Source organism: Erigeron canadensis, chromosome 8 (genome assembly GCF_010389155.1).
Source record: "Erigeron canadensis isolate Cc75 chromosome 8, C_canadensis_v1, whole genome shotgun sequence".
Lineage (NCBI taxonomy): Eukaryota > Viridiplantae > Streptophyta > Magnoliopsida > Asterales > Asteraceae > Erigeron > Erigeron canadensis.
In genome coordinates, this window is record NC_057768.1 from 44,774,197 (window position 1) to 44,786,918 (window position 12,722).

General features: G+C 32.6%; 1 protein-coding gene across 1 annotated transcript; it reads left to right on the plus strand.

Moving 5' to 3' along the window:
* Positions 1-2,532: 2,532 nt before the first annotated feature.
* LOC122578384 (CXXC motif containing zinc binding protein) lies at positions 2,533-8,196 on the plus strand. Its single transcript, XM_043750333.1, has 4 exons — positions 2,533-2,712; positions 5,526-5,630; positions 7,087-7,254; positions 7,842-8,196. The coding sequence occupies exons 1-4, from the start codon at positions 2,611-2,613 to the stop codon at positions 7,980-7,982; spliced, it is 516 nt and encodes a 171-aa protein (XP_043606268.1). The 5' UTR covers positions 2,533-2,610; the 3' UTR covers positions 7,983-8,196.
* The last annotated feature ends 4,526 nt before the right edge of the window (positions 8,197-12,722 follow it).

The following is a 12,722-nucleotide window of genomic DNA, read 5'->3' on the forward strand; positions in this document are numbered from 1 at the left end:
AATAATATGTAAAAAAAATAGGGCCTCATATGAAAGAATAGTTTTTTGAAAATAAAGAAAATTTAATTATGACATCATAAATTTGTAGAATATAGCTTAAGGAGAAAATGTTAGCATGCCACATAGGAAAAATATTTCTAAAAACAATTTTGTTTTATTTAGATATAAGAGATACCGTTTGTTTTATTTATTTTATTAAAACTTATATAAAAAATAATTTATGTAAATATAAAGTTAATAAAACAATATAAAAGTGAGGTTCTGTGTTCTGGTTCATTTTGCACCTATAGTGTACGTATAGAGGTACGTTTTCTATTTGGCCCATAATCTACCACTAATTAAGATATCTCATTTACCCTTGCAGATTAAATCTCTCATCTCTATAGATAATGAGAGCTAGACTGCTAGAGTTTGGTACAAAAATGTTCTTCTCGGTTAAGATTCGGGTTTAGCATGCCAAGTTCTATTAATCGAGTTTTAGTTTATATAACTTATTTCTTTCCATGCCACTTTGTCTATAATAAACATCAATTCGTCCCTTTAAATGAATAAACTCTTCTTTCATTATTTTAACTCTCGGGTTTTTCTTCATAAACCACTTACGTAACCATTTTTATTTTCAATTCTTTCATGGTTTTTATAAACATAGAATGATCTCACACATGCAACAGGTAGTATTTTAATACACATATCATGTTACCCCGACACATGTATATACGCAAAGGTGTCAAAAATATTCATACTTACATAACCCGACTTTACTTAACTTGAATGGTTTTGGGTCATATGAGTCACTTCATTCGGGTTTTGGCGGGTTGGGATTAACACGACCCAAATATATGTATATATGGTTTGATATATACGTTAAACATGCAAACATTTGGGTGACCCGAAGTCCCGAACATTCCATTTATGTATGATTTGATATTTGTATATGGACATAGCATTGGGCTTACAACTTTGATCCAATATTATAATCAAAATCTAGTAACCACTCATATGAGTCATATCAGATTGCTTTGTGGATGAAGGTTAAGTTTGACCAGTATTTTTGGAGTGTAGAAAAAATGAACTTGTTACTATATATCTTGCTTTGGTACTCGACCAAGAAACAAGAAAAAATATTTCGTTATACTATTAATTAATTGATGACCATTATGATTTAAATGGGAATGAGTACTGACTGATGATGAGAAGAAATAAATAATAGATGCCATGGAAAACTTGTACCACGTCTATATGTGAGACTTCATTCTCCGAGTACTACTACTACATACTCGTATATAGTACTCTTCAATTCTACTCCATCAATTATATTTCAGTTTATATATATATATTATGTCTTATTTGACATTAGTTAAACTTGTGTGTGCTTCATGATGTAAAATTGGAGATGGAATGTTGGTACAAATTGGAGATGGAATGTTGGTACATCTTACATAGATTAGTACCCACGGAGATCAATCTTCAAGTAATGACTAAGAAGATATAATTAAACTTACACTTGTATTCGTATCATTGGTCAATATATAAAGTTCCTAGTTATCATTGTTATATAGCTTTTGAAGACATAAGAATTTGAAGATGTAAAGCAAAAGAACTTTGCATATTTTGGGTTAAATGAGTGATTCAACAAGATCATCAAATGTGTTATATTGTCATTATTAGTGTTAAAACTTAGAAATGTCTCTCATAAAATGTGTTATCTATATCTATATTATATTATAGAGTAAATTTTCCATGTCTAAATTTTAAGTTTCAATATTTATTTTCCTAAAATGACCTTTTATCTATTCAATATTTGCATAAAATAACTATAATATCATTTCTCTCTCCTTAAATATCAACCAATCATTTTTTTCTCCCCCCTCCATAAATCATTTATTCTTTCAATTCATTCAAAATCTTTTATCTCAAAAACCGTACATCGATAAATTATAAAAATTATATGGGTGTTCTTAAAATTCCATGTTCTTTTATTAGAGATGTCATTCAATATACTTTCGACGAATTTTTAAATCCGAGGTCAGAACCCGTAGGGTTAAGGCATTTGGCTATCACACTCTATGATCTATCACACTTTATGACCTATCACCCCTAACATCTCACCGTCGCAACGCACGGATACAAACTCTCGTATATAAAGACACAGATTTTATGTCTAAGTGTTTAAATTCTGTGACTTAATATAATATTAATGATTAATGATGATATAGTTGGAATTATGTAATCTTTGAATCATCATAGAAGTTTACACTTAACACTTTGCAAAGTTTAAAAATGATTATAAATTTTACTAGCATCAAAATGTATATGTGTTTTAAACTTTTCATTTTCTCGATTTATACTTTTAGGACCAAATAAATGAAATCAAAATTAGTTGTTTTACCCTTATTATTACAAAGGATGGATACAGTTGTCAAAAATGCCAAACGGGCCTGAAAGATATCTTGTTCCCCAATCCATAAAATAAATAAAATAAAAAAGAAAACTGTAAAATAAAAAGGCATCTATTTCTATTTCTATATATCTACAAATATATTAGTCGGTGAGAGAAAGCAAAACATTCATTTGGTGTGTGTGAGCAAATCGAAAAAAGTGTGTGAAAAAATGGTGAACTTCGTGTTGTACATCTCTGCAGATCTCGAAAACCTCACTAATTTTTCGCCTCGCTTTGGTGTTGATGATCCTTCCTTCACCTACTTCTTCAAGGTCTTCTTTCTTTTCTCCCTCTCTCTATTTTCATTCACAATTTTATTAATCTCATATTCATGTATTATTCTCGATGTTTTTAGCTGAAATACATGAATCGTTTATGTGCGACTTGTATGTATATGTATATATCTGTATCTATATGTTGCCGTACATGATATTATTGGCTTATCGGTGACCGATTTATGTTATATCGATTTAGTGTGAAAGCTAGGCGTTCGTAACCTCTTCGAAGTTTGAGTACGTTATTGCTATTCTGTATCTATAGATTTTTTTAATCGATATGTATAGATGATTTAGAGCGATTGGCGATTGTTATGCGTTTCATCTAATTTCTTCTTCTATTTGTTTAATATTTAATTAGCTTTGCTTATAAGCCTGTTTGGCTGCATATACAGGTAATATTATGCTAATATGTTTCTATATGTATATATCTATATGTATATGCTGTTATATAGTTCATCGATTGAGATTTTTGTTCGGTGAATTCTATTTAATTAAAAGTTAGGTTTTCATAACCTCTTTGGAATTGAGTATGCATACTATTATTCTGTATGTATAGTTTTTTTTAAAAAAAATTGATATGTACAGATGACTTATAGCAATTATTATGTGATTCATTTTACAACAAATTTTGTCACCAAAACTGTAAAAAGTTGTGATGTATATCGTTCTATATGTGTAGTATTTGATTAGCTTTGTTTCTAAGCATGTTTGGCTGCACATACAGGTAATTTTATGCTATTTTGTTTCTCTATGTATATATCTGTATCTGTATGCTGTTGTATAGTTTGTTAATGGTGATTTATGCTAGATCGAATCCGTTTAAAAGTTAGGGTTTCATAACCTCTTCAAACTTTGAGTACGTTATTGTTATTCGATATTTGTAAAAAAAAATAAAATTGGTTCGATATGTGTAGATGATTAGACTGATTTATATGTAAATCATTTAACAGCAAATTTTGTCACTGAAACCATAAAATGTTGTGATGAATATCGATTTATTTCTTTAGTATTCATTAGCTTTGATTCTAAGCGTGTTTGGCTATATATACAGCTAGTATTATGCTATTATCTTTCTATATGTATATATCTGTATCCATATGCTGTCGTATAGTTTCTTGATGGATATTTATGTTCGATCGATTCTGTTTAGAAGTTAGGATTTTGTAACCTCTTCGAAGTTTGAGTATGCAGTTATCATTATTCCGTTTATAGTTTTTTCTGAATCCATATGTAAACATGATTTAGAGCGAGTGGTATTCGATTCATTTAACAGCAAATTTAGTCATGTAACTGTGATATGTTGCAATTGTATATCACTCTATTTGTTTGATAATTGATTAGTTAATACTTTGATGTGTTTTTTTCACCTATGTGTTTGGCTATGCTAGGTTAAATTTTGGTGTAGAACTGCAATACTGTAATATATTGACATATTTCCACTTTTTTCTTTTCTATATCTATGTCTGGCGGTTCTGGAACAATAATCCGAGCATGATATTTTGGAATTGTCAATTTAGCAATAAAAATGTTGTGATGTATAGCGTTCTGTTTTTTTTTTATATATATTTAATTACTTTTGACTACGTTCATGAAGTGGTTATGTGTATTGAAAATAATATGTGTCTCAAACTTTTGAATGTTGATGCCTTTTGCTTTTATTCACCTATGTGTTTGGCTATTTTATGTTCAAACTTGACCAGAGAACCACACATTTTACCTGTGTCCTGAGTTTCTGAATGTAATAGTTTAGGATATTCATAATAGTGAAGATATTTGCTTCTACATATCTCTTTTTGATGGTTTTATGTGTGTTTCTAACTGGTCTTCTCTTGTAACATTTATATTGCTTATTTTCAATCTCATCATTTTGCTGTTTCTGCTTAGTTTTTTCATAACCTTGACATTTCCCTAGCAAAGTTGGAGTGGCAGAGTAGCAAACCAAATAATAAAAATGGTAAACTGGTGAATATCTGATACAATGACTACATTTAGACCAAACCTTTGGTGATATAAGGGGTGATAAATGCATCATATTCGATACATTCACATGTTTTTTTTTTATCAGCATTTGTTTCTATTTGAATATCTATATATGTATAGATTTCTGTATAGAGTTCTTTTCTCTGTCCATGGACATTTATATAGGTTAGGCATCACTATGTTGTGAGAGCCAGATTTCATTCAGTTCTTCCATAATCTTTTTGACAAATGAAAGCTTTTACTTAAACAAAAATGCATTTATCTTAGAGTTTTTTAGCAAGAAATTATAGCATACATCACCCTTCTATCCATAAGTTTAATGATTGTAGGTTTGTTTGACATATCAGATTGTTTATTCAGAAATTATGATCAAAGCATACATGATAAATCTTTGCACCTGATTCACAAATCATGTTCCTGAAACATAGCTCATATGCATTCAATACACTCAATAAATTATAACCAGAAGTTACTTCTGGTCATATCACTCTTTAGTTTTCCTTAACCACATTTAACGATTATTCTCAGTGTAAGCTGTAATCTCCCTCTCAATCAAGATTTATTTGATTTTATCTTATCGTGCGTTAAAAATTGCTGATACAGAATCCTCCTATGGTCAGAATACTGCTGTCTGATCATGATTTTTTTTTTTTCTGAATTGCCTCTTATAATATAAGGATATCCAGATGTGTTTTAATTGTTTGTCTTTAAGATTGTTATGTGACTATCAGTCACATACTCCCATCAGTAATAACTTCCATACAAACCACTTTCAGAGTTAATTGTATTTCAGGTGATCTTTTTGTAATTAACATTCTGCTGTGCAGTTGAAATGTGAAAACTGTGGTGAGGTGACGGAGAAAGAGACATGTGTGAGCCTGAATGAGGAAGTTCCTGGAGCAAAAAGGGGCACCATCAATCTCATCCAAAAGGTTATTATCTCTTGATCTCTTTATTGAAAGCATCTACATGCTGATGTCTGTAACCGATCACGTAGATTAAACTATATTATTATATGCAATCCCAAATTTCCAACCCTTGGGGATTATCTGTTCTTTCATATGAGTTTAAAAACCCTTGCAAAATTCATGAGCATGAGATATCATATTAGCAACTTTGTACAAGGGCATATTACATTATTACCTTGAACTGTAGGAGCTATACATGGACTATCATAAAATTGATACAAAAAAGTACAGAAAGAACTACACCCATTAAGAATTAGCAGAAGTAACTAAATATTAAAATCATAAAATTAATACAAAAAAGTACAGAAAGAACAAAAGACCTACACCCATTAAGAATTAGCAGAAGTAACAAAATGTTAAAAGGCTTGCATGCTAAACTAGACATATATACCAAAGAGTATTGACTACAGGGGTGATATGTTTCAACATATGAATCAGCTTCAACAGGCCTTAAGGAATCTGCATGTAGGTATTTTAGACTTGTGCATAAGCGATTGTTCTTGCAACCATCTGTTTCTTTAGCCTGGTAGTGTGAAACAAAATTTGTCTCTCTGTAACAATGTTATACAGTGTGAAGGAGTATTGCTATAAATTTTTGTATACAAGCTTTTATACCCCATTCCTGGATAATTGAGAACCTTTTTAGCATCACCCTAACTTTACCTACTCTGAGATTCTGAGTAGTATTCTGCAAAAGTCACATTATCTTGACTGCTTCGGGAATCCCTCCTGCTGTACATATTATCTGATTAACAGAATCATAAGACCTGGTTTGTAATAATATCAACTGGTGGGTTCGTCACCCGTCCGGGGTGGAGGTGAGGGTGGGATGTCTGGTTGAGCTTTAGGACTTGGAGGTATGAACCATGAGATCATGTTCAGTTAGAAAACTGACATAGTTAGAAGTTACTCAGAAAAAGAATCATTGTATCTGGCCTAGGAGAAGTAAATTAATCAAATTGCCAGCTTAGATATAGTTTATACGTTTTCATAATTAGTTGATATGCCGTAACGATTGATAACTAACCTGCAGCAGAAACATTACAACTCATTTGCCAGGCTTACCCTGACTAATAGAAAACAAGTAGTTTAAGGCATCCATGGTTAGAAGAGAGTCATGTCTTGGATAGAGCATGCTTAGGCTATATAGGTACACCGCAATTGAAAATCTTAATTTGTTGATTGGTAAAAGATTTCTTGAAGTTACCTTGTTATAGTAAGATGAATTGCAGACTGTCTAATTTTTAGTAATTGCTTTTGCTATTATGCATGTAAATCCTTCTTATCATGCACGGCTAATATTCACTTTGTAGATAGACCGGTGGAGGGCATATGAACTATGGTTTATATGTAGATTGCTCTTATTACGAAGCTGTTCTTTTTTATCTAGTAAAAATCATTTGTGTTTGTGGTTTTTCAGTGCAAGTTCTGCAAAAGGGAAGGAAACATTACTATGATCCCTGGCAGAGGATATCCGCTTACTATCAGTCTCAGTGAGACAGAGAAGCCTGCCCCTTTGATGACATTTGATTGCAGGGGTGTTAAACCACTGGACTTTGCATTCAACGGTGGCTGGAAAGCTGATTCTGTAAGTCATGAAGTATATATGAGTAATACTTTTAAACTCTTTGTCCGTAGGCCTTTCCTCTCGGGATCAAGGACACCCATTTTCCAAGCGAATTGTAAATTCAAGTCAGGGGACAAAATGCATGTCACTAATTGTCTGTCAAAAATTAATGTTTAATTTAAAGTTCTTCAGTCTTATGACATTCTTATATGTCAGTAGTTTTAACTTTTAAGTACATATATGAACTTATCATAGGAGCAGAGGTATGCTAGCTAGTTTTAATGAAAAACACATTAAAGATATAGAAACACTTTTTGGAACACTTGCCTTTAGGGGGGGTGTTGGGTATGAGAATAAGAGTCACTATGGCTATTCTTATTGAATTGGAATGAGTTTTAATCTCAAGACCAGGTTTAGAGTCTTCCTAAGTCAATGGGTTCAAGTCAAATCCCACTGACTTAACGAATTTTTAGGGAATGAAAGTCATTCATACATTTATGCCCATAAACGTAAAACCCGCTATAAATTGCAATGGGACATAACATACCTCTGCAGAATATGGTCTGTTTTGTATGTTTGACTCACATTCTTTTGTTTCTCCTTTTCAGATCAAAGGAACCAGATTTGTGGACATTGACCTGACTGGAGGGGAATTTGCTGAGTATGATGAGGAGGGCAAGTGCCCAGTCATGATCTCTAATCTACGTGCTGAGTTCAAAGTTGTTGATCCGAGTAAAAGGATTTATTAAATAAGCTACCACGTAGATAGCATTGTCTATGACATGTGTTGGAACAGATCTTAGCTGACTTGTGAATCTCTAATGTTGAGCCGAAACATGTGGTTTCGTACTCTGTGTAAAAAGTGGCTGGCAACTATTAAGACATGCCGTGCATTGTAAAACATCTGTTCAGGGTTGAATTGCTTAGATTGTTTTGCCATATGCTATATTTGAAATTTTGAAATGTTGCGTGTTAACCAGTTAGATTCATGGGCTTCAATGTGCCCATTTAGAATTGAAGTGCAATTGGTTACATTTTACACCAGATTTCACTAGTTGCAATATTTTATATTTGGATTGGAATACGTGACTTGAGATCATGACTGGGTAAAGAACTAGAATCAACCTGTTATGCATGACTATGGTCCTGATTAGTGTGTAGGATGCCTTTAGTGAGTGAGTGGTAAGGTATCAACGGATGGACACCAAGCCCATAATGGTTTGTACCATGAAATGGATTTGTAACCCATAGTGATTAATGCCAGGAATCTGGTACGAATCATGCAACTGTTAGCATAAGGAACTGATACATGTCAAAGAAAGTAGATACAGTGCCTATTTGCGACCATAAAAAGAATGTGAAGCTCTACTCAAAGGTGTCAGGTTATGCTCAGGCTTCTGCTAGCTTTTTTTTTTTTTTTTTTTTTTTTTCTGTTTTGAAAAGTGCTTGATTGCTAGCTGCTTTAGTCTTCTTGACCTTAAGCTGTTCAATTAGAACTGCTAGGTAATCCAACCGCAGGTGCTAAGATCCCAATTTGAATATGTTTTGTTTGAGCAAACTATATGAGAGTTTAATCTAATACATACTCGTATAAAATGCGCATGGTTGTAGAAAAGTTTGACTAAAGGTTTCAGTTGAGATATATCATATATCAGCTTAATTTTTTTTGTTCACATAAAAGCTATATAGCCCGTGTAATCCGTTACTATTCATAATCCTCCTACGATGAATTTGCATATGAGAGATATGAAGAGAACCCCAAATTCTGAACATCTTAACACCAAGTGGGAAGTTTTTTTACAACTTGTGAATATTGATGTAACGTGGAACAAAATTCCAAACGATGATTAAAAATTGTTTATTGAGGAAACTATTTTTTTCTAGATTAATGGGCATTTATATACAAGAAATAAATAGTAACATAAACATTTTTTTAACTTATAGAAAAAACTATTACCGCTGAATAGTCACACGATAAGGATTTTTTAAGCTTCTCAACTTTATAGGTACAGTTGAAGCAACTTGGATTATCGGTTAAAATTAAAAGTAAATATATAAATTTAAATTTTTAATCTTTAACCATTGATTTTAACAAGTTAGATATGAGAATGCATATGATGTATTTTACAATTTTACCCGGTGACTTAACTAGTAATTCAAGCCTTCAAGGGCATTCAATAATTTAGCAGTTTCTTGAAATGACCAAACACCAAAGTGAAAAAATGCACAATTATTCAAGGGTAATGATCAATTGTTAGGCTAAAAATCCTCTTAATTAATAAGATTGTGACATGTGGGAAATCAGGGAGTGATTATAGGAAAGAAAATTAGTGGTATCCACAATTCCACATGTTACCATCTAAAGCTATTAAGAGAATTTTTAATCTAATTTTTTAGTGTTTTTCGGCATGACCTCATCGTTATATCAACAATCAATACCTGCTAGTTTTCAAAACAACCTGCTTTAAACAGTCAAAATACTTGACACGACTCAGTTTAACGACTACATTGCTAACTTAAAGAGAATTACATATTTAGTTGTAAGGACCCAAACCTCCTTAAAGAAAGTCGAAAGAAAAAGATTTTTTTTTTTTTTTTTAAAAGTCCACTGCGGCGCAGTGAGGCGAGACACCTCCACTGCGGCGCAGTGGAAAATCTCAGTCTAAGTGAAAGAAAACTCACTGCGGCGCAGTGGGGCAGGACACACCCACTGCGGCGCAGTGATATCTCTCGGCAACAATTAACCAAAGCCCACTGCGGCGCAGTGAGCTAAAACAGGCTCCCACTGCGGCTCAGTGGGGGCTACCTGCAGCAAACCACTTGTTCAAAATCAGGTTTTCCCGCACTTAACTCTAAATGTTAAACCCAAAGCGCCATTTCAACTTCAACATTTCCGAATACCAAAACATGACTTTTAGAGCATATAAATCACCCATACATTGAAATCATTCCTTTTTACAAGACTTTTGACTACAAAATTTCACAAGCGGGTCAATAACCCAACTTGGGTAATTGTCAAGTTAGTTACAAATTCTACCATTACTAAAGTTTCCAACGCAACTACAACTTTTCAGAAGTTCATCCAAAATAATTTGACCAAAGAACATGTATCAAAAGCCAATGGGTACCAAAAGGGATCATCTACCCAAATTATCCAAAATGCCAACCTTCCAAAAGGCAAGAGCTTCCAAATTCTAACTTCACTTGATCACTTCCTTACCTTTGCTACTACCAACTCCTATAAGAGAGTTAAACAACTAAAACATAAGCAACGCTTAGTGAATGTATACACATATAATCATAATCATGTCATTTCAACTTTGTGCATCAAGCACCATATAAGCCTAGCAAGCTAGCCTTTGCATACATTTCAACCAACATACATTCATTTTCAACATGGCCATGGATAATTTGGCTAGTAGGAATTTACCCACCTACTAGCTCTTATAAACAAATTGACTAGTAGGAATTTACCCACCTACTAGTTCTAACAACAACTATCAAATGGGTCATAGGAATTTACCCACCTATGACCTCTAGTAACAAGAACATGATTATATGCATATACACTCACCTTAGACTTGGCTAGTTGACACAACAAGGCTACAAGATCAACAATTTAATCTTCAACACCTATACAAGAGTAACCACATATCATCTATGAGTTCCATGACTCAACTACTTACATTCAACAACTCTAAGATTATGGTGTTTGGCTACCAAACACTTTCCAACCAATCTTCAATTTCTCAAAATAAAGCTTTATTTTATAAGCACTAGCCAAACACCATGAGATTCTTACTAAAGGGGATTCTCACTAACTACAAATCCTTTCAATCAATAATCCATAAATCTTTCGAATTTAGTTAGAGTTTTACTTGAATACCCCAATAGCAAAAACCCCAACTCTAAGGCTAAGAACCCTAATTTTAAATAACAAATCAAACTAGGGTTATGAAATCTATACCTCAAGAATGGGAAACAATGAATTAGGGTTTTCAATATTGAAATTCTTCTTCTTTTTCTTCCTTAAAGAATCGGTCACCACCACCTCCAAGAAAGCCCCAAATTTCAATTCTAACACAATAAGAAATGATTATTGATATAGTTGTAGGATTGAAATTCTTAAATTTATGAATGAAGATTCAATTGCATGGATAATGGAAGTATTTTGAGACAAAAGGGATAGTAGGGAAAGAAGTGAACTTGAAGTGGGAAAACATGAATCAACAACATAGTGGCTGGCTTTTCTCTCTGCTAGCCACGTCCTACCTCGCATTTTGTGGGTAAAATACCCGCTAGCCACTAAAGTTCCAACTAAATTAACCCCTTCACTCAAAATAAAATACTAGGAACTTAATTAGATGTCAAAACTACGAAAAGGGTTAATTTTCTATTACCTTAAAATACTGGGATGTTACATTAGTTTCAAAATATGGGCTATTAATAACAAACATAATATACTCGACTGTAATTTAAAGGTACCACTTGCATAAACCTTCGGCAAGTGATCATCCACGGTAACAATAAACAATCACATAACACTTAAAGCATGTGTGATTACATAACATGCACACTTACACAACAAAACATCTACATACAAATAACAACATGACTAGCATAATTTTACGATCACATAACAATTAAAGCACGTGTGGTTGAATAACATACACACTTACACAACAAAACATCTACGTGACACATTGTTAATCGAACCAACAACATGGCTATCACCAATCTACCATTCTTAGCATTCTAGCTCACAAATAAGTCGATTTAACGCTATAATCATACCTCAATATACAACATCAACGGCCTAGATTCTGCCTTTGACATGATCATCATCTAAGACCAATAGCAATGTTTAACTGCAAATACTGGCCATTAATCTTCAAGTTGCTTAATTATTGCCTAAAACTTACAACTACAATAAGGCTTCTGCTCATTACATTATAAGCTTAATATTATCGATAACAACCAATTTTACCACAATCTTCTCTATTACCCTGCTAATTACCATAATCTTATCAAATGATAAATCTCATTGGTATGACTTATTTATCTTCATAATTTTAACAAAACCATATCACATAACTAAACAAGACTGTATGACTACTACTATATTAGTACCAACTGCATTATTACATGAAATCGATCACACACATATAACCAAGTTCCATATAATTCAATGTTACAACTCAATCCTGCATAATTTAATTAAGGAAAATGATAATGACAGCCCTAACAACTTATTACATGCTTAAAAACTTGTACGTTATATATTAAAAACCGCCCCCTGATTTTCCTAACAGCAAAGTATAAATTTTAATGCACCCAATTAATTTTTACTAACAACCATAAGGGCTGTCACTAACAAATCTTTAATTAATAATCAATTTCAACATATATTTCCAACCACTAAAACAACTAACAAATACGGCATTATATAAATCATATGATATCTTTATAAATCATTTTCCGATTTCCAT

What these genes read in the sequence shown, in the direction of transcription:
- LOC122578384 (XM_043750333.1), top strand. Translation starts at nt 2,611, where the DNA reads ATGGTGAACTTCGTGTTGTACATCTCTGCAGATCTCGAAAACCTCACT. An exon ending in CCTTCACCTACTTCTTCAAG is followed by an intron (nt 2,713 to 5,525) that starts GTCTTCTTTCTT and finishes TCTGCTGTGCAG; the next exon opens with TTGAAATGTGAAAACTGTGG. An exon ending in GTGGCTGGAAAGCTGATTCT is followed by an intron (nt 7,255 to 7,841) that starts GTAAGTCATGAA and finishes TCTCCTTTTCAG; the next exon opens with ATCAAAGGAACCAGATTTGT.